This window comes from Mustela lutreola, chromosome 6, assembly GCF_030435805.1.
Source record: "Mustela lutreola isolate mMusLut2 chromosome 6, mMusLut2.pri, whole genome shotgun sequence".
NCBI lineage: Eukaryota > Metazoa > Chordata > Mammalia > Carnivora > Mustelidae > Mustela > Mustela lutreola.
The window spans coordinates 57,015,915-57,043,028 of NC_081295.1; the positions used below are offsets into that span (position 1 = coordinate 57,015,915).

Consider the following 27,114-nt stretch of genomic DNA (forward strand, 5'->3'; position numbering starts at 1 on the left):
ACTTCACCATTCTAAGTAAATGCTAAATAGAAGTGGCTGCTTATAACATTCTAGGAAAAGCACAGGTCAGGAAGCAGTTATTAACAATTAAAATGAGAAAATAATCTGTTAGAATGTAGGATCAAAAATACTGCAACTAGGGGCGTCTGGGTGGCTCAGTGGGTTGAGCCTCTGCCTTTGGCTCAGGTCATGATCCCAGGGTCCTGGGATCAAGCCCTGCATCAGGCTCTCTACTCAGCAGGGTGTTCAGCCTGCTTCCCCCTCTCTCACTGCCTGACTTTCTGCCTACTTGTGATCTTTGTCTGTAAAGTAAATAAATAAAATCTTTAAAAAAAAACTTTATAGTTTCAAAAGTATTCCACATCAGTTCACATGGGCCTCACAGGAGGCGGGGATAAGAGCATGACAGACTCTTTACAGATGAGAAGAGAGACTTGAAGTGGTTTGTTGACTTGTCCATAGTCACATGGAGTAGCTAATGGAGAAAATGAGGCCAAACTCAGCTCCTCCCACTCAGTAAAAACTTCCTGTTGCATGCTGGGCATTAAAGTCTAAGGAGACTATTGGTATGGGACATCAATATTCATTAAACGGGGTGTGGGGGAGTGCCTAGTTGGTTCAGTCAGTTAAACGTCTGACTCTTAGTTTCAGCTCAGGTCATGATCTCAGGGTCACTTTGAGCAGTCTGCTTCCCCTTCTCCCAGTGCCCCTCCCCCTGCCCCAACTCGTGCACTCTGTCTCTCTCTCTCTTAAATAATACTTTTAGGGACGCCTGGGTGGCTCAGTTGGTTAAGCAGCTGCCTTCAGCTCAGGTCATGATCCCAGCGTCCTGGGATCGAGTCCCACATCAGGCTCCTTGCTCGGCAGGGAGCCTGCTTCTCCTCTGCCTCTGCCTACCATTCTGTCTGCCTGTGCTTGCTCTCTCCCCCTCTCTCTCTCTGATAAATAAATTTAAAAAATCTTTAAAAAAAAAATAATACTTTTAAAAAGTATCCTTTAAAAAGAAAGAAGATGAAAAAATATATAATTTGTGAGTTCTAATTGACAGTAAACATAGTAATTTTTCCTCATTTATCAAAAAGGTAAAGGTGAAGAGGAATATTAAGAAGAGTTTACCCACAAAACATACAATTAATTGGATATTTTCTTTGTTTCATTCCAGTATCATAAGAAAAAAGCAAATAAAAAATCATTTATAAAGAATTTAGTCAAAAAACAAATACTTCTGAGGTTGCTGGTTTTTGGAAGTTGAATAATTAGTCTACTCTCTTGTTTCATTTACATTTACAGTGCTGGCAATAAGAAGTGATGGGAAGCACCTCAAGCTCTTAAATCATCAAACCATTTTACTAAGGCAGAAATAGACACTGGAACAAAAGCCCTCCTTAGATAATTCAATTAAACTAATATTTATTGAATGTCTACTATGCGCAAGGCATTGTTTTAATTGCTGGTGATACATCAGTGAACAAAACAAAACAAAGATTCCTATCATCCAAAAAATTTACTTTCCATCAGGGTGGATATGCTATTGGAGCAGAGTATTCTAGTAGCAGAAGGCACACATGTAACCAGAAATTTGATTAACTCCAATGCCACATTCATTAAGTATTCAGGGTAGCTAACTGGCTGGAGCATATTTTTTTAAAACCATTAAATGCAAGAAATGAATACATAAATGTCTTTAGTTATCATTTGTAAATCCACACATTTTGAAAACCACATTTTGCCCCTTTCAAGAGCATAGGACTTTGCCTTGAGACATGTATAAATGATTCTGAAGGAAATAACTAATAAATGCATGAGAAGGCATATACAGTGCACTAACATAAGCAAGACATATATCAGAAGGAGCTTCCTGTCCCGAGGTTCTACCCAAAATGTGGTCCACGAACCACATGAGAGTAGTAGAAATGCACTCTCAGGTTCATCCAGGACTACTGAATCAGAATCTACAGTTTAGTGAGTTCCCAGGTGATCTGTATGCACACTGAGGTTCGAGAAGCACTGCTCTAGTGTATTCCTCTGCACCCAGAAGAGCCAGAAAGAATCTCCTGAAAGGGAGAATATAAGCACTTTAAAAAATAATCACTCACTCAGTATCTTTTCATTTTTTAAAAAAATATATTTCTTTTCAAGTAAAATTTTACTTTTAAAATGACAAACTAAGAATATTACATACTAGCCTTTCCTTTGGCACATATCAACAATGAAGAAAAGAAGAAATCGGCCTTTTCATTGTTCCAATCTGGCATTTCTAGCCAAAAACAAAGGGTAGGTCATCCATCACTTGTATCAATGCACAAGGCCTCCCTCTACTCTCTGTGATTTAACAAGTCTTTACTAATTGGAGTAAGAGACATAGGATTTTTCCAGGTGTCTTATCCTCCATCAAGCTTACTTTCTCAAGCAATTATCCTCAGGAAGGCACATGATAAGAACACCTGGAAAAGCTAGAAAGTGGGTAGAAAGCAAGCTCTCTCTCCATTTGTCACTAAACAGTCACTTTACAGGTTTATTTTTCCATAAGGATAAGAAGAGGGGAGAACAGGAAAGGAAGCGGTTAGAAATTTGCAAAGTTACAGCAGCCCTGCTCAGCACTGACCATGGAAAAAAGAATGCTTGACGCACACATACACCCCACCAAAGCAGGGCAAAATATCCCAGCACAGCCACATAGCAGACCCTAGAATCTACTAAAGAAGGAAAAGACAGCCATGGCAAAGCATCTGTGAGCCAAGGAAGGACTTTTTCACTAATCCAAAGGAGTCTGATTCTCTTTGGGTATACCATCAATGCTAAAGGATTCTTCTGTCACACTAAATACGAAACAAATTTTTCTTCCATCTTCATCTGTGCGTGTAACATAAACTCTCCCTCGTCCACAGTTAAGAAGCTCCCAGCTTGTCATTACTCACTGCTTCATAACATACAGAAACTTCAGAAGGGATCTGTACCTACAGTGGGGTCACTTCCACTTACACATATATTAATATCCTTACTCTTAAAATGGAGTGGTGGCACTTCACAATTTTAAAAAGCATAAAATAACGCTATTGAAGTAAGGTAGAAGAAGCTAAAACCTACTCGTGTAACTGAGACATTTTCTTCATTGACTAACAAATTTAGCTTTGAGCTTCCTAACAGGCAAAGAGAAAAATGCAAAACACAATACCTTCAAATATCAATTAAGCGAAGCATGTCAGTTCTTCAAGAGAGATAAATGGTATTATGGTATTAAAATCTAAAAAGAATTGTTAACCATGGACTTAATACATGGGACATTAAACAACATACTAAGGAATATCTTCAACAAAAATATCTGAAAACTATAAGGAATTATTTACACTTCCAATGTTTGTTCTAACCTTTAAGAAATGAAAAGGGAAGTACTAAAATGCAACGTAGGAAAAGCAATTCTTCAGAAAGAGTAAACAAAGTCAGGTATGTAGTCTTCTGGAAAGTTAACTTTAGGCAAAGTGGTTGATAATCTCTTAGATGATATTCTTAAATATCAGTTCCTTCATCTGGCTTCGTGACATGAGCTGGACAAAGGATAATTCTAGGCTATAACCTCTGGTGAACTCCTGGTATCCTGTGTAATTAACTACAGAAATATTCTAGTGTTTTGGACATTGGGCCAGCTGGAGGCTAAATTAATGAAATGCTATGAGACCTGGGACTCCTCACTTATTCCTGGGAACTGTACACTTCTGGAGAGAATATTAAAACAATATGAACTTATAATACTAGAAATACATGTTTTTCCAATCTCAGTTGGGTCCTCTAATAATTTGTCCTGTTTGTATTTGAACTGCTCCCTTACCTTCTCCTTCCCCCTCAATAAATAGTTGAGAAAACCAGGGCAACCAAACATTATTTCTTTTCTCCTCTTTCCCAGACTTAACTCTATCACCACCCAGAAGAAAACCTTTTCCTATTCAGTGTGACCCAGCCATGATTTCTTGTCTCCTCAGCAACTCTGCTTCTTCAATTATCCTTCAATTTCCTTTTCTATCATTCTCTTCCATCATCTCTTAAAACTACTTAAGTCTTTCTCATCCTGGGAAATATTTTTACTTAGAAGTGTATCTCTGTCCTCTCTCACGTTCCCTTCTCAGTCTCAAGGAACCATGCTATATACCTGCAGCCACCACTGCCTCCTGGCCTCTGCCCTTCCAGTGGGTTTAGAAATGAAGAGATCCTTGGATGAGTCATGGGAATAAAAGGTACAGTGCAGAGAATAGAGTCAACAGTATTGTAGTACTATTGTGTGGTAACAGATGATAGTTCCACTTGTGGTGAGCATAGCATAACATATAGAGATGGTGAATTTCTATGTGGTACACCCGAAACTAATATAACATTGTGTTTCAACTATACTCAAATAAATTAAAAGAAAAAGTAAGAGGTGAACCTGAAAAAACTTTTTGTCCCAGGAAATAAGGGAGTTCTCAGAGAATGATAGTACACATCAAAAGCCAGCTTGAAAATTTAGTACTAAAAAAAAAAAAGACAATAAATAATAATAGATGAAAATGCACTGAATAAAACAGGAATACATAATTTCATACTCACATAAATAAATTAATGAATAAATCCAAAGCTTGATGGTTAAAAGGATACTTACAGAGTTTCAAAGCAACTTCCTGTGTTATATTCATTAATTACAAAGAAGAGAGGAGTAACTTCACAGCAGAGAAGCCTGAGAGATACACTACTAATCTAGTGATCAAAATTAACATCATTAGTAGTGGAACAAATTTATATCATATATCTTTTAGCAGTGCAGTGACAGGAATGCAGCATGACTTCTGGAATATTCCTAGCAAAGATGTGTAACTTAAACCTAATCATGAGGAAACATCAGTGAACCAAAATTGAGGGGCATTTTATAAAATAATTGGATTTGATGTCTGCAAAACTGTCAAGATCATGAAATCAAGGAAAGACTGAGAAACTACTCCAAATTGAAAGAGATTGAGAGACAAAACTAATTCTGTACCAGATCCTACTGCTACAAAAGACTTTATTGGGACACTAAGTAAAACTCAAATGGGGTCTGAGAGTTAAATGGTAGTAATGTGTCACTGATAATCTCCTGGTTCTAATGGTTGTATTTTGGTTAAGTACAAGAGTACCCCTTTTTGTAGAAAATACACATTTAAGTATTCAGAATTAAAAGAGAGACAGAGAGAGAGAGATTCTTGGGGAGGCAGAAGTTAGGAGGAAGTGGAGGCTAGTGGTACAGAGCACTGTTTCTATAACTCTCCCTTCTCTCTGTGATATTTGTCAATGTTCTCTTCCTGAAAATCTCTCCTTCCTTGGCTGCCATGATGTCCAGTTCTTTCCTGGTTCTTCCTCTTTCTCTTTCTAGTTTTCTAGTTTCTCCATCCTTTTTCTGGATCCTCTTTCTCATTTTCGCCTTCCTAGTTCTGCCCTCAGCTTGTCCCTCTTTTGCCTCTATACCATCTGCCTCGTAATCTTATCCACTCTTTTGGTTTTAACCACAGCTTTTGCTAACAAATCACAAGTCTACCTCCCTCTCCAGATCTTTGTCTATGGGATCTCTCAACTTTATGGTCCCATCGGTACCTCAAATTCAACTACTGTAAAATTCACGTTCCCCCAATCTGTATTTCCTCTTTTCTCTCTACTGAGTTGTACAAAATGGAAACCTGGGATTTATTATTGACTTCCCTTTCTCCTTGACCCTCATAGCCTATCAGTCATTAAATCCGAATCTGTCTATTAATCTGCTGTCAAATCCCTTCTCCTTTCCATGCCCATTGACATTTCCTTTAGTAAAGCTCTTATCACCTTTTGAAAAAATTGATTAATTAAATTGGGTTTTTCTCCACCACTTTCCCAACTGTCAGTGGCCTACCAAATTGTGTCCCAATTTCTAATATGATTTGTTGTCTTAATCTGTCCTCTCCAAAATTTTCAGTGTACATTTTCCAAAATATAAATCTGATTGTGTTTCCTCTCTGTTTAAAATCCTTCACTGTTTCACCAAGTTTACAAAATAGAATCTAAATTTCTTGGCATGGCAATCCTGCTCCTTCATGACATAGGCCTTTCTTCCCTTTTCATCTTGATCTATCCCCAATCCTCTTCCCTGAACATATATTCTCAAATTAGTGATATGTTTAAGTTCCCTGAGCCTACTTTGTTGTCTATATCAATAGTTTTTTTAAAAAAAAAAGATTTTATTTGTTCATTTGACAGAGAAAGGCACAGAGAGAGAGGGAACAGAAGCAGAGAGAGTAGAAGAGGGAGAAGCAGGCTTCCCGATGAGCAGAGAGCCTGATGCAGGGCTCAATCCCAGGACCCTGGGATCACGACCTGAGCCGAATGCAGACACTTAACAACTGAGCCACCTAGGTGCACCAACATCAATACTTTTACTCATATTCACTCTCCCATATCTTCCTATTCCTCTAATAGAGGAATTTCAATGTTACCTTCTTTGAGAATCTTCTATGAGGTTACTCTCACTTCTTTCCCTCACCCAGAAAAAGGTAGTGACATTTTTCTCCGTTACTTCTCTATTCACATCTACTCCTATGGTTGCATTTATCAAACCAAATGGTAACCACCACATGATGAAATTCTTGATAGAGGAATTATAGTTTAACTCCAGCCATCAGTGACTACAACAGAGCGAGACCCAGAGAAAGTTCTCACTAAACATCTGTTTAATTATGACAGTCACCTGAACACATTTTTCTCTTTACCCGCAGAGTAATACCTGTCGACCAAAAAGTGAAAATAATACAGTATATTTTTTTACCCAGGAAAAAGGGATATTGTTTGTTTCCCTGTTTCAATATTCTCATACTACCTTTTAATTTTATTGTAAACAGTTTCTCCTCTTCAACATACTGTCAGCAATTTGTTTATTGATATTTTTGTTCAGCCCTTTATAACATATAAATTGTAAATGTGTCAGAGCATCGCAGAGAACAGAGGGAACTGTCTCCAAGGATCGAGCAATAGCTATAGAATAATCTATCAAACTGTAACAGAAAGCCCTCATCTATGGCCACATGCTATGGATATAATTGTTAAGAAGAAAGAACACAGGAAGCTGAATGTGCTTCTCAAAGTCAGCAAATCAGCAAGATATACCACTACTCTTTATTTGCACATCTTCACTCTAGAACATTATTATAATTACTTCACATTACTTTACATCACTTAAACTAAGGTTGGAATAACCTGACAGCAACAATAATATCTTACATTTATCTAGCTCTATCTTATCTGCACAATAAACTTAAGGGATTATTTTTGTACATTTTATCCTGACGGCATTTCTAAGCATGGTTAATTCCATGAACCCACTAGGCCCATCCTATTCCTAATCCCTGGAGTCCAGATCTAGGCAAACTTTCCAAATCTTCTCATCCTTATACACTATACATAACCCCTGACCACTTGCTATAGAGAGCCATCTGAGTAAGTGTGATCTCTCACTCTTGACCACGGCCCTCACAGGGATGGAATTCTTCCATTAAAAAGGGTGCTCCTTTCTTGTCTTTATTTTTCTGTATGAAAGGGGATGGAAAAAATGACAAGCCTCAACTAGAGTTTCATATGGAATAGACACTTAAGTTGGAAGTTCATTTTCTCTAAGAAAGGAGTTTTATTACTAGATGGTAACAAGCACAAATATGGAGGTAGAGTTTCATAGATCCAGGGAAGAAAGCAGATCAAGTAAGAAAATGGCTTTATCTAAGCTTTCCAGAGAAATGTGAAGAGCAGATGAGTTGAGAGCAAGAGAAGCTGAAAAGAAGGGGCTTCTACTGTACAGAGGCATTCTGATGTTTAAGAGTTCAGAGATAGAAGAGTTCTTGGTGATGTCAAGTGTAGGTGGGTTGCTGAAGTGAAGGGAAAGGACACAGAGTTGATGTCACGGAAAAAAGAGGTAGGTATCAATGGGTCACACACACAATAATTAGAATAAGTTCTAATTATTAGAATTAATCATAAGTATGGAAAGAGTCAGTATTGAAAGGGGGACAATCAACAGTAAGAATGAGTTTTCAGGGGCACCTGGGTGGTTCAGTGGGTTAAAACCTCTGCCTTTGGCTCAGGTCATGATCCCAGGGTCCTAGGATTGAGCCCCATACCAGGCTCTCTACTCAGCGGGGAGCCTGCTTCCCCCCCTTTCTCTCTCTCTGCCTTCCTCTCTGTCTTCTTGTGATCTCTGTCTGTCAAATAAATAAATAAATAAAATCTACAAAAAAAAAATGAGTTTTCAGTGACAGAATAGTCTCCCAGAAGTTGCTAAATGATAGCACTCATGTTGGGAAGAATGTAGTTTGGCCAAATGATATAAACCTCACAGGAGAGAAGAATGCATGAAGATGGATCATGGGATTCAAAAACAATCGATCAATCAAACAATAGAATCTTGTTTTAAAAAAGTATCTAATAGAGCAAGATGGCAGAACAGTAGGAGACCGAGATACCATCAGGTCCCAGGAGTTCAGCTAGATAGTTATCAAACCATTCTGAACACCTATAAACTCAATAGGAGACAGAAGAGAAGAAGAGCATCAACTCTAGGAACAGAAAATCAACCACTTTCCAGAAGGTAGAACGTGCAGAAAAGTGAATCCAAAGTGACAGGAAGATAGATCTCAGGGGCAGGTGCCAGCTCCCAGCAAGTGAGAGAGCACTGGAGCACAAAATCAGAACATTTAGAAGTCTGCTCCACCAAGAAACATCATTCCTGAAGCTAAGTGAGTGGTGGAACCCTTGTGGGGACAATGTGGTCTCAGGACCCACAGGGATACAAAAAGACCAGGGATGTCTGCATGTGGGAGAGCTCCCAGGTATCAGAGCAGGGAAGCTGGCTACAGAGATGGAGCCAAGCAGTAGGCTCTCAGCTCAGGATTACCTTAAAATGTGATCCAAGGCACAGTTGGACCACTGCTGTTTGAGCACAGACACCAAAGTGGCAGATCCGAGGAGACACCCCCTTCTTCCTCCTCCAGGAGGAGTGGCATGAGAGCATGCTGCAGGAGTCTGCTGGGTTTGGAGACTGCAAACGAGGCCCTGGGCCAGAGACAGAAATGCTCCATCACAAGCTAGGTGAGCTTGGAGTTCGGCCGGAGACTAGGGAAATGGAAGGGATAGACTGTATTTCTCTGATGGTACATTGAAGAGTGGGGCCCTGAGCTCTCAGCTCCCATGGTGCCAGAGATTGGGAGGCCACCATTTTCATTCCCACCCTCCAAAGCTGTATGGAAAGTGTTCAGGGAACAAAAGCTATGGAGAGCAAACCCAAGCAGGTTACTTAGCCCGGCCCCTGGGAAGGGCAATGCAATTCCACTTCAGGTAAAGAAATTTGAGAATCATTGCAATTGGCCCCTCCCCCAGAAGATCAGCAAGAACATCCAGCCAAGACCAAGCTCACCAATCAGTGAGAACTGCAGAACTCCAGAGCTAGGGGAAAGCAACACAGAGAATTCATGGCTTTTTCCCATAACCCTTTAGTCTTTCAAAGTTCAATTTTTTTATTTTTATTTTTTTCTTATTCTATTTTTTTTTATTTTTCCTCTTTCCTATTTTAACATTTTTAACTATTTTATCTTATCAGTACTTTTTTAAAAATATTTTTAAATTTTCATTGTTATATTTCATCCCTTCCTTGTATTTAACCTTATTTCTTGTATATAGTGGTTTTTTTCTTTAAAATTTTGGATACAATTTCTTCTAATATATCAAAATATACCCTAAATCTAGCACATAGCCTTGTTCTAGTCTCCAGCCTGATTATATTCTTTCCTCTTTTTTTCTTTTTTCAACCAACTTCTTATCTTATCAATTCCTTTTTTAGGATTTTTTTTTAATTTTCATCTTTACACTCATATTCCATCCTTTCATCGTGTTTACCTTATTTTTAAATATATATAAATTTTTCTTTAAAATTTTGGGAGGTAGTTTCTTCTAACAGATCAAAATACATCCAAAATCGAGTGTGTGGCTCTGTTCTATTTGCCAGTCCTATACACACACACACACACACACACACACACATACATATACATACACAAACACACACACATACATATATATTTCTTCCCCCCACCTTTTTTTTCTCCCCCTGGGTTCTGGTTTCTTCTGATTTGGTTAGTATATGTTTTTCTGGGGTCTTTGCTACTCTCTTAGTATTTTCTTCTTTCATTCACCTATTCTTACCTGGATAAAATGACAAGGCAGAAAAAAATCACTGCAAAAAAAAGAACAGGAAGAAGTACAGATGCCTAGGGACCTAATCAATACGGACATTAGTAATACGTCAGAACTAGAGTTCAGATTGATGATTCTCAAGTGCTAGCTGGGCTCAAAAAAGCACGGAAGATTTTAGAGAATCCCTTTCTGGAGTAAAAAAAAAAGAACTAAAACCTAACCAAGTTGAAATCAAAAAAGCTATTAATGAGGTACAATAAAAAATGGAGGCTCTTACTGCTAGGATAAATGAGGCAGAAGAGAGAATTAGTGATATAGAAGGCCAAAGGATAGAAAATAAAGAAGCTGAGTAAACGAGAGAGAGAGACAACTACTGGACCACAAGGGGAGAATTCAAGAGATAAGTGATACAATAAGACAAAACAATATTAGAATAATTGGGATCCCAGATGAAGAAAGAGAGAGAGGGACAGAAGGTATATTGGAGCAAATTATAGCAGAGAATGTTCCCAATTTGGTGAAGGGAACAAGCATCAAAATCCAGGAGGCACAGAGAACCCCTCTCAAAATCAATAAAAATAGGTCCACACCCCGTCATCTAATAGCAAAACTTACAAGTCTTACTGACAAAGAGAAAATCCTGAAAGCAGCTCAGACAAGAGGTCTGTAACATACAATGTTAGAAATATTAGAATGGCAACAGACCTAACCACAGAGACCTGGCAGGCCAGAAAGAACTAGCATGATATATTCACAGCACTGAATGAGAAAAATATGCAGCCAAGAATACTTTGTCCAGCTAGTCTGTCATTGAAAATAGAAGGAGAGATAAAAAGCTTCCAGGACAAAAACAATTAAAAGAATTTGCCAACACCATACCAGCCCCACAGGAAATATTGAAAGGAATCCTCTAATCAAAGAGAAAGCCTAAAAGGAACAGACCAAAAAGGAAGAGACAATATAAAGTAACAGTAATCTTACAGGCAATACAATGGTACTAAATTCATATCTTTCAATAGTTACCCTGATTGTAAATGGGCTAAATGCCCCCAATCAAAAGACACAAGGTTTCAGAGTGGATAAAAAAACAGACCCATCAATATGCTGTCTACAAGAAACTCATTTTAGACCCAAAGACACTTCCAGATTTAAAATGAGGAGGTGGAAAACAATTTACTATGCTAATGGACATCAGAAGAAAGCTGCGGTGGCAATCCTTATATCAGATCAATTAGATTTTAAGCCAAAGACTATAATAAGAGATGAGGAAGGACACTATATCATACTTAAAGGGTCTGTCCAACAAGAAGATCTAACAATTTTAAATATCTATGTCTCTAACATGGGAACAGCCAACTATATAAACCAATTAATGACAAAAATCAAAGAAACACATTGAAAAAATACAGTAATAGTAGGGGACTTGAACACCCTCCTGACTTGAATGGACAGATCATCTAGGCAAAAGATGAACAAGGAAATAAAGGCTTTAAATGACACACTGGACCAGATGGATGTCACAGATATATTTAGAACATTCCATCCCAAAATAACAGAATAACATTCTTCTCCAGTGCACATGGAACATTCTCCAGAATAGATCATATTCTGGGTCACAAATCAGGTCTCAACCAGCACCAAGAGATTGGGATCATTCCCTACATATTTTCAGACCACAGCGCTCTGAAACTAGAACTCAATACAAAGAGGAAAGTTGGAAAGAACTCAAATATATGGAGGTTAAAGAGCGCCGTACTAAGGAATGAATGGGTCAACCAGGATATTAAAGAAGAATCTTTTAAAATTCATGAAAATGAAAACAAAATCTTTGGGACACAGCAAAGGCAGTCCTGAGAGGAAAGTATATACCAATATAAGCCTTTCTCAAGAAACAAGAAAAGTCTCAAGTATACAATCTAACCCTACACCTAAAGGAGCTAGAGAAAGAACAGCAAAGAGAGCCTAAACCCAGAAGAAGAGAAATGATAAAGATCAGAGCAGAAATCAATGAAATAGAAACCAAAAGAACAGTGGAACAAATCAATGAAACTAGGAGCTGCTTCCTTGAAAGAATTAATAAAATTTGTAAATCCCTGGCCAGACTTATGAAAAAGAAAGGAGAAAGGACCCACATTAATAAAATCATGAATGAAAGAGGAGAGATCACAACCAACACCAAAGAAGTACAAACAATTATAAGAACATATTATGAGCAACTATACACCAGCAAATTTGACAATATAGAAGAAATGGATGCATACCTAGAGACATATAAACTACCACAACTGAACCAGGAAGAAATAGAAAACCTGAACAGACCCATGACCCGTAAGGACATTGAAGCAGCCACCAAAAATTTCCCAAAAAACAAGAGCTCAGGGCCAGATGGCTTCCCAGGGGAATTCTACCAAACATTTAAAAAGAATTAATACCTATTTTCCTGAAACTGTTCCAAAAAATAGAAATGGAAGGAAAACTTTCAAACTCATTTTATGAGGCCAGTATTACCTTGATCCCATAGCAAAACTATGGAAAGACCCCATCAAACAGGAGAATTATAGACTAATATCCTTGATGAACATGGTGCAAAAATTCTCACCAAAATACTAGCCAACAGGATCCAACAGTACATTAAAAGGATTATTCACCACGACCAAGTGGGATTTATTGCTGGGCTACGAGGTTGGTTCAACATCCACAAATGCATTAATAAAAGAAAGAACAAGAACCATATGATACTCTAAGTAGATGCTGAAAAAAGCATTTGACAAAATACACATCCTTTCTTGATCAAAAGTCTTCACAGTGTAGGCATAGAGGGTGCATACCTCAATATCATCAAAGCCATCAATGAAAAACCCACATCAAATATCATTCTCAATGGGGAAAACCTGAAAGCTTTTCTGCTAAGATCAGGAACACGGTGGGGATGTCCACTATCACCACTGCTATTCAACATAGTACTAGAAGTCCTAGCCTCAGCAATCAGACAAAAAGAAAAAGAAATTAAAGGCATACAAATCAGCAAAGAAGAAGTCATACTATCACTCTTTGCAGATGATATGATACTTTATGTGGAAAACCCAAAAGACTCCACTCCAAATCTGCTAGAACTTGTACAGGAATTAAGTAAAGTGTCAGGATATAAATCAAGGCACAGAAATCAGTTGCATTTCTATACATCGACAGCAAGACAAAAGAAAGAGAAATTAAAGAGTCAATCCCATTTACAATTGCACCCAAAAGCATAAGATACCTAGGAATAAACCTAACCAAAGAGGCAAAGAATCTGTACTCAGAAAACTAAAGTACTCATGAAAGAAATTGAGGAAGACAAAAAGAAAGGGGAAAATGTTCCATGCTCATGGATTAGAAGAACAAATATTGTGAAAATGTGCATGCTACCTAAAGCAATCTACACATTTGACACAATCTCTATCAAAATACCATCTATTTTTTTCAAAGAAATGGAACAAATAATCCTAAAATTTGTATGGAAACAGAAAAGACCCCAAATAGCAAAAGGAATGTTGAAAAAGAAAATCAAAGTTGGTGGCATCACAATTCCAGACTTCAAGCTCTATACAAAGCTTTAATCATCAAGACAGTATGGAACTGCCACAAAAACAGACACAGAGATCAATGGAACAGAATTGAGAGCCCAGAAATAGACCCTCAACTCTATGGTCAAGTAATCTTCAAAAAAGCAGGAAAGAATGTGCAATGGAATAAAGATAGTCTCTTCAAAAAATGGTGTTGGGAAAATTGGACAGCCACATGCAGAAGAATGAAACTGGACCACTTCCTTATACCACACACAAAAATAGACTCAAATGGATGAAAGACCTAAATGTGAGACAGGAATCCATCAAAATCCTTGAGGAGAACACAGACAATAACCTTTTCAACCTCAGCTGCAGCAACTTCTTCTTAGAAACATCTCCAAAGGAAAGGGAAGCAGGGGCAAAAATGAACTATTGGGACTTCATCAAGAGCAAAAGCTTCTGCACAGCAAAGGAAACATTCAACAAAACCAAAAGACAACTGACAGAATGGGAGAAGATATTCACAAATGACATATCAGATAAAAGGCTACTAGTATCCAAAATCTACAAGGAACTTATCAAACTCAACACCCAAAGTACAAATAATCCAATCAAGAAGCCGGCAGAAGACATGAACAGACATTTCGGCAAAGAAGACATCCAAATGGCCAATAGACACATGAAAAAGTACTCAACATCAATTGGCATCAGGAATATGCAAATCAAAATCACACCAGTCAGAATGGCTAAAATTAAGAAGTCAGGGAACTACAGAAGTTGGAGAGGATGCGGAGAAAGGGGACCCTCCTACACTGTTGGTGGGAATGCAAATTGGTGCAGCCACTCTGGAAAACAGCATGGAGGTTCCTCAAAAAGTTGAAAACAGAGCTACCCTACAATCCAGCAATCACACTACTGCATATTTACCCTGAAGATACAAATGTAGTGATCCAAAGGGGTATGTGCACCCAAATGTTTATAGCAGCAAGGTCCACAATAGCCAAACTATGGAAAGAACCTAAATGTCCATCAACAGATGAATGGATAAAGAAGATGTAGGATACATATGCAATGGAATACTATGCAGCCATCAAAAGAAACAAAATCTTGCCATTTGCAACAATGTGGATGGAACTAGAGGGATTATGCTGAGCAAAATAAGTCAATCAGAGAAAGACCATTATCATATGATCACCCTAATATGAGGAATTTCAAAGGCAGGGCGGGGGGGATCGTGGAGGGTAGGAAGGGAAAAAAATGAAACAAGATAGGACCGGGAGGGAGACAAACCATAAAAGACTTTTAATCTCAGGAAACAAAGTGAGGGTTGCTGGAGAGTGGGGGCGTAGGTATAAGATAACTGGGTTATGGACATTGGGGAGGGTATGTGCTATGGTGAGTGCTATGAAATGTGTATGCCTGATGATTCACAGTCCTCTACCCCTGGAGCAAATAATACATTATATGTTAATTAAAAAAAATTTTTTAAGTAACACAAAGTTGAATTAGTTCTGGCTTTGTTTCTCACAAATATTACGGTCTTGGGTAAGTCATGTTATTTTCCAGGACCTTTGTTTTCTCAAGAAAGAAAGATGCTTAAAATCTATAGCACATGGTACACTTTTAACCGTGAATTTAATTTTTGTCTTATCTTAGCAGGTTTTGAATCAAAAATGTATATCTGATTAACTGATTTTACATATTTGCTCAATATTCATCAGCTAAGAAGAGCTAATGTCTTAAGAATCTGTTTCTTTCATGGCATATTAACAAAAGCACTGCAAGTTAGTTGTATAGACCATCTACTTGTTCTCTGAAACAGTATTATGAGGTAAGTAATACAGCAGTGATTATCATTCGTATTTTACAAATAAAATGAAATGAACATAAATGACATAAAACATAAAATGAAATGTTTCCGATAGTCTTCTGTGCATTTATTTTTTTTTTCCAAATGATTAACTTTTTAAGCCCCTGAGTCTATAACTACCTACACATGTATGTCTCTTCTGACAAACTATGGAACCCTTGATAATAATAATAATAGGAATGGCAATAATAATAGTTATAATCGCTTCAATTTATGTATTCTTATTACCAACACCAGTGTCTGACATATAATAGACTCAATGTGTTTGCCAATGCATAAACTGTCATGTCTTCATTAGAATGCAAAAATAAGTTTACTTAGTAACCAAAGAATTTCTCCCCAAAATCATTTCGTATTCCAGTTGCCAATTCAGGGTTTTATCAGAATCATTTAGATAATCACCTTGAATTTTCAATTTCTTATCCATGAAGTGACCAAAATAGATAATTCTAAAATTGATAAATGAGAATTTCTACCTAAACCAATAAATTCTCTTCATAAAAACATTAACACTATACTTGATACCACAATACCACAAGTCTAAGAAAGCAAAACTTCCCATGAGATTGAAGGATGTTAAAATTATAATTTTTCCTGTAAATTCAGATTTTTTTAAGTATTTTTATTAACATATAATGTATTATTTGCCCAGGGGTACAGGTCTGTGAATCGTCAGGCTTACACACTTCACAGCACTCACCATATCATATACCGTCCCCAATGTCCATAACCCAACCACCTTCTCCATACCTCCCTTCCCCCAGCACCCCTCAGTTTGTTTTGTGAGATTAAGAGTCTCTTATGATTTGTCTCCCTCCCGATCCCATCTTGTTTCATTTTTTCCTTCCCTACCCCAAACCCCCATTCTGCCTCATATCAGGGAGATCATGTGATAACTGTCTTTCCCCGATTGACTTATTTCACTCAGCATGATACCCTTTAGTTCCATTCACATTGTTGCAAATAGCAAGATTTCATTTCCTTTGATGTTTGCATAGTATTCCATTGTGTAAATTCAGATCTTAAATGTTATAAGGACATTCATAGAGAGCAGCTAGACATGAAAAATAAATAGAATAAATAAATAAATAAATAATGAATGAATGAATGAATGAATAAAAAATAAATATAATTTGAACACATAAATTACATAAATATTTCTATATTAAAACTTCAATGATAGCTCTTTGATGGATAAGACAACCATATCATTTTCATTTTATATCTCAGCCTGATTCTGGTTTTCAACCAAAGCTTCTCTGAATATCTTCTACTGAGATGTTGTTTCCAACCTAATATCAGAATGCATGACCTATGAGTTGTTTTTTCAGGGGTTGTATGTGCTTACTCAAGTATCCTATCCTGCATTGTGGTTTTTCAGCCCTCTCTGGTCTTACTATGGAGCATGTTGAAAATACAGCTTCTGACAAATTTTTTCATGATGATAACACTCTAGCCACTGCCTGGAAAGTTATTTAAAAATCCATAAAACGGTCACTATATATTAACACCGTAGAGCACTACAGAGAAAAATTTTACTGCCTGAAGAGGAATGGCAACTGCCAAGCCACATGATAGAAACATAAAATAGGGGTTGCCATCACCTTCTACCCTCTGCAGCTCAGGTACTTGAAAAATTTGTTTCAAAGCTAATGAAGTCATAGGGTGATTGATGGCATGGCAGAAGAATCAAGAAGAGTTCAATTTTTCTCAAAATAATGAAGATGTCTTTCTTTTATCTTTGTATTTCACCTTAATCCTTTGCACATAGTAGCTGTTTACTAACTACTGATTAAAAAACTCACAAAATGGCCTAATGAGTCTAGTTAATATAGGAAAAAAATAGCATATATAGAAACTCAAAAGTATGGCAATCTGGGGCCATTTTCAGTAGGAATAAGTGGCTTTATGTTTTTCAACAGGCTTCAAGATTACCACTGTATCTTAGCACATGTAACAATTGGTAATCATAATGACTACTTTGTATATTTAAGGAAAGTGTCTATTAAACCTAGCACACTTTAAAAAATATCAGAAAACTGTATAGTATAGTTTGCAAAGATCACCTTGTAAAATGTTTAAAATGTATAGTATAGGATACTAGACATATGGAGATGATCACTTCATAATGTATGAAAACATCAAATAACTATGTTGCATACCTGAAACTAACATAATATTTTATTTCAACTATAATTCAATTTTTAAAATGTAAAGAGTTGGAGTTTAAAGAAACCAACCTCAAGTACCCAGGTAAGTCAGCTGGAGAATCAAGGCTCTGGATGTAAAAGGTTTTATTTGGATGTGAACTTTTTTTTTTTTTTTAAATAACAAATACAAACCTTATAACCATCCCTGGCTTTTCTTTTGCACACACACCCAAGTTTGCTAGTAATGTATGTGACCTTAGCCAAAGTGCACATTGAATTAAATATACTAAATCTTAGCCCATGCTGTTAAACCTAAAGAATCATGGTTTTGCAACATGGTCATGTCATGCCTGTAAATTACATTAAAATTCTCCTGGTCCTCCAGAATTGCAAAACTAAAGATAGTTCAGACTCTTCTTTGTCCCTGACAAAGGATTACCTTTTATTGTTCCCAAATTTTCAACAGCCTAATACACAGAATTCCACAATATTCAGGGGTACCTGGGTGACTTGGTCCTTTGGCATCTGCCTTCGGCTTGGGTCATGGTCCCAGGGTCCTGGGATAGAGCCTGCATCAATCTCCTTTCTCTGTGGGGAGTCTGCTTCTCCCTCCCCACGCCCCATGCTTGTATTCCCTCTCTCACTGTCTCTTTCCTGTCAAATAAATAAATTAAATATTTACAAAAAAAAGGAATTCTACAATAACTAACATTTTCATGGTTAGTTTACCCGTTTCCTTTAGTAGATCTCCCCTATATATTTCAGTAAAATTCACTTAATATCTTTGAATCACATCAAACTCTACTTGGGCATATCTTTTTTGAAACCAAAACTCTTTGGCATATGCTTCAAGATTCTCCACTTTTTGTCCTTCATATCATAAACAGTCACAGAGTCACAGAATATAAGAATCCACATTTGAGTTGCTATTTTTATTCTCAGTTCTTGGACCATACTCTCCACTCCAATGAAGCTAACCCACCTACTTTACCCCTTATTCTTACTACTGCTTCTAACTTTTACAAATGTCATATTAAAAAAAAAAAACCCACATATTAATCAATATTATTTTCTCTGGATTTTTTCTAGCTAATTAAACTTACCAATATATTCTTTCAATGTTCCCTAAACATATATAAATTCATGTTTCTAAATATCTATACTTATCTTTTGTTTATTTTACATGTGTTCCAACTGTACCACCTTCATAGTGTAAAGTACTTAGTAACTGCGACCAAGTCTTCAAATCTGTAATATGCACTTTTTGGTATAGTAATTCTTCAATTAGAGTTGAATATATAATGGCTTTTCATTTAAAATTACTTATATTGGGTGGTGCCTGGATGGCTCAGTGGGCTAAAGCCTCTGCCTCTGCCTTCGGCTCAGGTCATAATCCCAGGGTCCTCGGATGGAGCTCCGCATCGGGCTCTCTGCTCGGCGGGGAGCCTGCTTCCTTTCCTCTCTCTCTGCTTGCCTCTCTGTCTACTTGTGATCTCTGTCAAATAATAAACAAAATCTTTGAAAAAAATTACTTATACTGATTTATTTATCTATAAACTGGTAGAGTATATAGTGGAAAAACATACTGTCAAGAAAATTTATAAAGGCCAAGTGACCACCAGAGTTAGCCAGGAAGTAGTTTGCTGGTGATGGACAATACGACCCTCTCTTACTTAGTTTCAATTATATAATTGAATCTGGAGGACACAAACCTGGTCCTAAAGTGATGCAGAGATGAATTAAATAATCAAATCCCAGAACTTATTAACAAGGCAGATTTAAGCTAATAATTTTACATTTAAAAAGAAATTAAAATGTCCTACTCTCAGGGAAAAAAATATCAATATTAATGATTGTCCAAGCATCAAGAGAAAGCGATATGGCCCAGCAGCAGTAAATATGTTTTAAAAGACTTCTGGATAATAACTTTTCTAAGGTCTGCTTGAGTTATCTGTGATGATAAAGGAATTAAAAACTAGAATAAATAAGTAAGAGAACTGGTGTGGTATAACATAAAGAAGAGAGGATTTATTGATGACAAATATCACATGGAAGAGGAATTTAAATTGTTTTGGATGACTCCCAGTGGTTGATGGAGAATTAGTGGAAATTTCAGGGAATCAGGTCATTATATAGAAAGCTAATAGGTGAAATTTTGCTTCTCACTTTAAATCCTAAATTCTCCCACTCTGGTGAGAAATCCTAACCACAAATAAGAAACTCAGAGCATATAGAAACTAGTATTTGATAAAGATAGTGGTGTTTTAATCCTCTTTGACTGGTTGACCTAAATAACCTTTGAAGATACTTTCATTTCATATTTTGTGATAAGATAGAGCAATTTATTAAGGTAACTTATTGTGAAATAGGTTGGAATCAAGATAAGAAAGATCTAAAGAAAGTTGCTGGTGTATAGGTAGAAAATATGATATTTAGTAGAAATAAAATTCTTATATCTACCTTCATTAGCTAAAGTGATAGTTCACTGACTTTGAAGGGTTTTCCTCTGATGTCATTAGACTTTTAAAGTAAATTTTATATCAAAAAGAAAAAGGCTTCTAAAAAGCAAAAGATGAGATTTTGAAAAGAATCCCCCAACAAGACCAATTTCATATAAAATGTAAGCAAGCATTAAAAAAAGGTGCACCACAATGAAAATGTAACTGCAAACAAAAAAAAAAAAAAATAGTGAAGGGCACTCTATAGGACCATAATTAAGCCCTTTGTCATAACAATATTCATCTGACACTATAGGACAAAATACTGATAGAGAATGGCTTAAAACAAATGAAAATGTATCCAATAAAAAAAATTTTTTTGAAGCTACAAACTCAAGGAATATTCTTTATTGGACTTGTTCAATGTTTTTAATGTAGTCAACTAGAATTATTTTAAAGTACTGCTTTCTATAACTTTTTGAAATGATACATTTGATTCTTGATGGGGAATCTGCATTTCATCACAAGGATGAAATACAGTGTCCCTGCCCAAGATAGTCTTCACAGAAGTAGGCTATTTTTGTATTTTATGCTTAGCATATTTAAAGACACATACTCCAGGTGAATAGCTTCCTCCAAAATGCACTCAATTTCTGTTTGTGAATAAGTCTCTATTGCTTCAGCGTCCATTCTTCAACAGATTCTACCTCAATATTCTCCTCAAGAACCAATCCTTGAAATTTCCTGGAGCGCCTACTGCAGGTAACTACATATACACCAATTCTGTTTTATGTCCGGTAAACTGACTGTTGTTATGGCCCAAAGGATAAGTGTGACACAGATGATGTGGTAGAAGATTGAAAAGCTTGTAAAAGAATATAACAACTGAATTCTAGCTAGTTTAAACAAACAAACAGAAAATATCTCCAAGCTTAACTTCAAAATAAAATAAAATAATAAAGAGATATAAAAACAAATAATTCAAATAATAGGATGCCCCAACCATGATTGTAAAGTCCATCAAAATCAACCATGAAAATGAAGACATGTTAGCCTCATCACTTAGTACCTTTGATGGTAACTGTACTAGCCTAACTTCTAATTTAAAAAAATATATGATGATAAATTAACTAGAGAAGGCTAATTTCAAAAGGAGAGGTGAAGGTCACTGGAGTTTCCAGAATTTCTAAGTTCCAAATTGCTAATATCCAAACTGGCCTCCTTCCTGAGTAGTGCCCAGATGGCAGAGACAACACTGATATGTGGTCTTAGCTGCTTTTTGACAAGGAACTGTCACCAGTAGGTGACCCCATCAGTCTGAAGGCAGGAAAATTACTAAATGATGCAAGTAAATGCCTGCAGGCCAGTACATCATGAGTCCCTGAGAAACAGGAGGGCAGAACCTCAGGAAAAATGAATTTTCAGCTGGAACTTAAGCAAAAGAGATTGTTATCTTTCTTTGCAGATAAAGGAAAATAAAATCAATTTAGTTCCCACAGACATTATGTCTAATAAGAAAAGAAACAAATTCTCCTTTAGAAGATATAAGATTGTACAAAATAGGCAAGGTGAATGACATAAACTCTTGGTAATAGATACAAAAGTTAGCTCTGATGCTGTTCTAGGAACACTTTGTAGTCTGGGATCAACTACTATAATAGTATCGAGACATAATCTCTGCCACACACATCATTCAGAACATAGAAAGAAAACAGAGTAATCCGAACTAATATAAGGATGAAATTATAATACGAGCCCTTCCTGAACAAAATTGGCAAAATAGTTCAATTAATTTTCCAAAAACATAATTCTATTTGTCAGAAAGCAACCCACTATTAGCAATTATTTTTAGCAAAGTGATACAACTGGAAAACAAATTGAAGATTGTCTTTTCTCTATTCTTCTCTTCCCCCAAATTAAATGGTATTATATTAAAATATGGAAAAAAAAAAAACTAGTGTATAAAAGTGATGAAGTACTACTGCTTGAAGAAGGAATTTATACTTCTTATCTCTATAAACCATGACCTAGCTCAACGGAGGGAGAATAATTTAATATTTAAGTAAGTCACATGTCATCTCTATTTTGCCATTTCCTTTAAGAGAGATCTAATGCTGGTAATTAACACATCTTTAATTTGTGCTTTCAAGTTGTTCCTTCTAAACACTAGAGGAAACTATGTTAAACATTAAAATACAGGAAATTAACATTAGACATTAATGTGTGAGAGATTAACGTTTGAAATTAAAATTATGCCTTGAAAATGTTGTATGAGATTTTGTTGAAAAAGAGGTATGCAATTCTCTATTAAAAATCAAGATTCAGAAAAGTGAGTCAGTTGTTAGAAGTCACAATATTGCAGCAGAAAGTTTTTTTTCCCCAAAAGCATTCTCCAAAATTATAATGTATAACTCTACATTACTTTTGTTTTGTCTTGAAAACTCTGATCCCTTTATAAATTAAAGCACTGGTATTCATTAACAATCACCATATAACCAATTCAGTAAGAATCCTTCTTAATTTCTAAAATAAGATTCACACCAGTAACTGAATATTGTAAAACTCTTAAAGGAATATGAAGTCATGCCTTTCTTTCCTGGTCTTCCTTTTAGTAATTTGATATGAAGAAATATGAATGCAGCAATATCCTCAAGATTCTCTTCCATATGCCAGCATATATACGTGAATTGTCCTAGGCATTAATGTTTAATCAGTTTCTTTATAAACATAGTCAGTGAGTTAAGAATAGAAGACTCCAAGTCTCATTTTATCCCCAAATCTGTACAGGCTAAGAGGAGGAGAATAAAGGAAATCTTTATGAGAAATACTTTGAGAATTCATGTAAGTGAGAGTCTATAAAAATCAAAGTTTTAACCTCAAGTAAGTCTATTTCATTTTAAAAGGCCATTTTAATAGCTTCTATCCTTTTATTAGTAATTGATCTAACTAAATTCTAATGAGCAAAGTCATTGTGTAAGAAGAAAAAAATTAGAAACCAAAACTCAAACCCAAGAAGTCACCAGTACTATCTCTCAAAAACAAGAACATTCATGGGAGAACTGAGGGCATCTGGACAATTTTAACAAATGTAATAGAAAGAAAATAAATAAATGATTTAAATTATTTACTTCTCCATTGTATCTAAGACACTCCAGAATTTGAAGTAAGTTTCTGATTTACTGAGGGAGACAGATGACTGCATTAATCCAACATTCACAGGTAAACTTTGGACATGAAAGGAGCGACACACTAAGACAAAGAAGAACCTTCAGCTATTCAAGATAAGATCAAGCTTTCAAGCCCAATTTAGGGGACAACAAGTTTTTTGTTTTGTTTTGGGTTTGGGTATTTGTTTGTTTTCTTAACTGCTCATATTCGATTAGTCTACGAAGCTTGGAAAATCATAGCCAGTCACTTAAGGGTAGTATACCACCTTGGGCAAACAAGCCTTTCAAACACAAACTTAGAATGTGAGGACAAACATCTAAGTCCAAAAACTACTGTTGGAAACTGTTCATGGAGAGTTTGTATCTGATAGGCTCCTACTATCCCCAGAACACCATGGGACACACAGTTTTCCTACACTATAATTACAGAATGAGGATAAAAGGCAATGCCTTGGTGGGCGTGTATGACAAGGGTAAAATCTGTTCCCCACAGTGCTGTTAAAAAACAGAGACAATACTATGATCACGATCGCACATCATGCAATGTTCTCGCTTTCTCTGTACCTTTCTTTCCCAGATACAATGCCTACCTTCTGTGTGGACTGCAGAGACATAGGTCCAATTGTAACGTTTGACTATATCAAGCATTGCCCTTGCTTGCAAAGTGTCAGAAGGGACAACCCTCAGGAAGTATTTGTACAAAGTTTTGTCACTCAGGTCGATGCTCGTGGCAGAATACGCAATCTGGGGGATGTCGAAGAGCTGGAGCAGGTTTTGCACTTGAATGGCTACGGAGCTGGAGCCTGGCCCGATCACCCCCGCAATAGGCTTTTTAGTCCTGCCTAAGAGGAGGGACTGGCCATCAGGCAGGCACCGGTTGAGCCCATCCTTTTCATCTCGAATGGAAATCAAAGAGTCCCTGATGAACTCAATGCTCTGCTCCAAAGCCACGGAAGAGTGCCAGCAGGAGTCCCGGATCTCACTGCCTAGAGTGATATTGGGCAGGAGGACCGGGTCCGCGTTAATCTTATCCAATGTATGGAACATGGCCTCCACTCTCTGGATGCCATACTGCTCCCTGATCTCTCCACATTTCCTCTCGGGCACCTTCTCCGCCGGCGGCTGGTGGTGGACTGAAAAGAGGGCTCCGATGATGACATCTCCGTCCATTCTGGCCACCGAGCGCTGAGACGAAGCTCCCGCCAGCAACACTTTCCTGCTGGGTCCCCTGGGAAAAAGGGACATCTCCAAAAAGATCGCTGGGAAAAAAACTAAGAGGAGCCGGATCATTGTGCTGAGGACGCGGTCCACAGCCGGCCAGCCGCTTTCCCACGCTCGTCCTGCCAGCCGGTTCTGCGGGCTCCCAACGTAGACAGATGCCCGACGCCTGCCTCCCCCAGCTCGGTCCTTCTTGCCAACACCGCTGGTCCAACACTTTCGCCGCCGCCGCCGGCGCCCCCGCCTCCTTCCCCTCCTCCTCCTCCTCCTGGTCCTCCAGGACCACCTCCTTGTCCTGGAGGCGTTTCTAGGGGAATTCGAGCTCCCTTCTTCACCGGCGCATCAAAGTAAACTGCTCAAGAGTACAATGGACGTCGCGGTGGCAAGCCCTAGGCTAGAAGCTGCGGACAAAAAAGGAAGAAAATCAAAGCTCCGTTATCACAGGACCTGTTTCAAAACTCCGGGTCAGTGATGTTAATAGTTGTCCGGTCCATTTCATTCCAGCACCTCATGATATCGGCTGGACGCAGGCAGCTATGGCCAAGGCAGAAGGTGGTGCGTCCTGTCCGCAGTGCCCTCATCGGTCCCTGGAGGCCCAAAGCCCCACCGACCCTCTTCCTCCTTCAGCTTCAAGCCTTTTCCAGGTCGCCAAATACCATTACACTTACAGACTTGACGGGGAAGGGAATAAAGGAGAGGCGGGGCTAAATCTTTTAACCCAAAAGAACTTTCCGGATTGGGAAAGATCAACTTTTCCCAGAAGAAATCTGGAAACTCATTATGAAGGTGGAAGGATTACTTCATGATGAACGCAAAAAAGGAATGTACTTTTACTTTAACTTCGAGGGGTTGAAGAGACCTCAACATACAACCCGAGTAGTAAATATGATTTGTCAGGTTGAGGAAAACCATATTAGTTACTAAGGCAACGCCTGGTAAAGTCTCGGCATGTCGGAGTTTAGTATGTCTCCCACCCCCCCACACACACACCCCCCAACCCCACACACACCCAAGAAGTCAGGCTTACTGTAGGTGTTCAGGGAGAAAGGGTGCAGGTAAGGTAACTTGTCTCCCGAGATGGAGGATGGAGGGAGGGGGTGGAGGGGGCCCCTGCACTCGCCTAAATCGGGACCTTTGGCTTTGCACATTTCTACAAAGGGAAGGAAGGGGAGATTCTGAAGAGCTCTTGCAGCCGTAGCTCAAGCTCCGCCGCCTTCAGAACCCTGGACAGTGCTCAGACCTGCTGCAGAGACATTCCCCCGCAGCGCCTGGAGGGGACGCCTTGACCAGCGAGTTGCAATTCTTTGATCCCCTCCCAACCCCCGACTTCGCTCTTTCAACCCTCCTCCCAGCGTTCTTTACACACACACACACACACACACACACACACACACACACACACACACCCCTCCCCTGGACTCCCCCTCATCCCACCCCCGCCATTCTCACTCTCTTTTTGGAGCCAGTGTTTCGGCAGGTATATTCAAACCCGTCCGCTTCGGGGGCAGAGGCGCCAAATCTCAGCCGCCTTTGGGGCTGAAGTTGGCTCCCTCTCGTTCCTCCCCAGCTCCCTTTCTCAAGGTGAGAGTCGGAGGAGAAAGGAGCTAGGGGAACGGGCGGGGAGCAAGAGCACAGGAGGTGAGCCAGGCAAAAGGAGGAAGACAACCCAGGCATCCACGGGTCCCGACGCTTCACAGGGATGCTGGACTAAAAGAAATAAGCGGAGATGCCCCTAGGACCAGGAGGAAATCCCATAGATTGAGACTGTGTCTGCCACTGTGGGTGGGTTTCACCGCCCGGAGGTGTCTGCTCACCTGGGTCTGCTTGGAGAATTGGACTTGAGACGTACCTGAGTCCGGGTAGACAGCGCTATGGTCCTCGGGCCAGAACACCGCTCGGGCCACGCTCGGTTCGCAGACGACTCAGCTCTAATCCAGACGGTGCAAGGATGCGATCTGGGCTGTACACTAGTGCCCTCTTTCTTCAGCACTATTTTACCGCAAGGAAAAAAGAGGGAGGGGGAGGGGGGAAAAAAACAGGTCACCCAAGGCTTGTCTATTATCTCATGCATAAAAATCAGTCGTTTGATGGAGAAGGGAGGGGGGAAAGCTTAGGGAGAAGTGAGAAGTATTAAGTTTTCTACTACCAGAGGGTCCTTAAGGAAACTGCCAGATATATGAATAGTCAGATCAATAGCAAAAGGAGTAGGGAATCTCTCAGGCTGCTTTAGGTGAATATTCTTTGTATATATTTCAAGGAGAAATACATTTTCTCTCCCTGGAAGTAAAGCCTATACTGAGGGAAACAGAGTTAATGCATTTGTAGACATCTAGAGAAAGTCTATTAGTAGGTTTCAGGGGAAAAGATGAATAGGGTGGGAGTGGGGAAAGGAGGGATATGCATATCATGAATCAAGGTAAGCCAAAGGAAGAAAGGCAAACATTGGCTGCATTTTCCAGGTCAAGATGTAACTAAATTGAGATGAGAGTCAAGTCACATGAAAACACTGGAGTGAAAAAC

The 27,114-nt window shown here is 38.3% G+C and overlaps 1 protein-coding gene across 5 annotated transcripts in view; it reads right to left on the reverse strand.

Annotated features, from left to right (window-relative positions):
* GRM1 (glutamate metabotropic receptor 1) overlaps positions 1–26,586 on the reverse strand; it is a 416,711-nt gene extending 390,125 nt beyond the window's left edge. For 3 of the 5 annotated variants that reach the window (XM_059177319.1, XM_059177321.1, XM_059177320.1), the window contains exons 1-2: positions 26,444–26,586; positions 23,967–24,995 (exon numbers count right to left, since the gene is read on the reverse strand). In XM_059177319.1, coding sequence (XP_059033302.1) covers positions 23,967–24,666 — 700 coding nt within the window. In that variant the 5' untranslated portion in view covers positions 24,667–24,995; positions 26,444–26,586. Of the gene's footprint in view, positions 1–23,966; positions 24,996–26,408 lie in introns of all 5 variants that reach the window. The other 2 variants (XM_059177317.1, XM_059177318.1) reach the window with 2 other exon arrangements.
* Between the last annotated feature and the right edge of the window lie 528 nt (positions 26,587–27,114).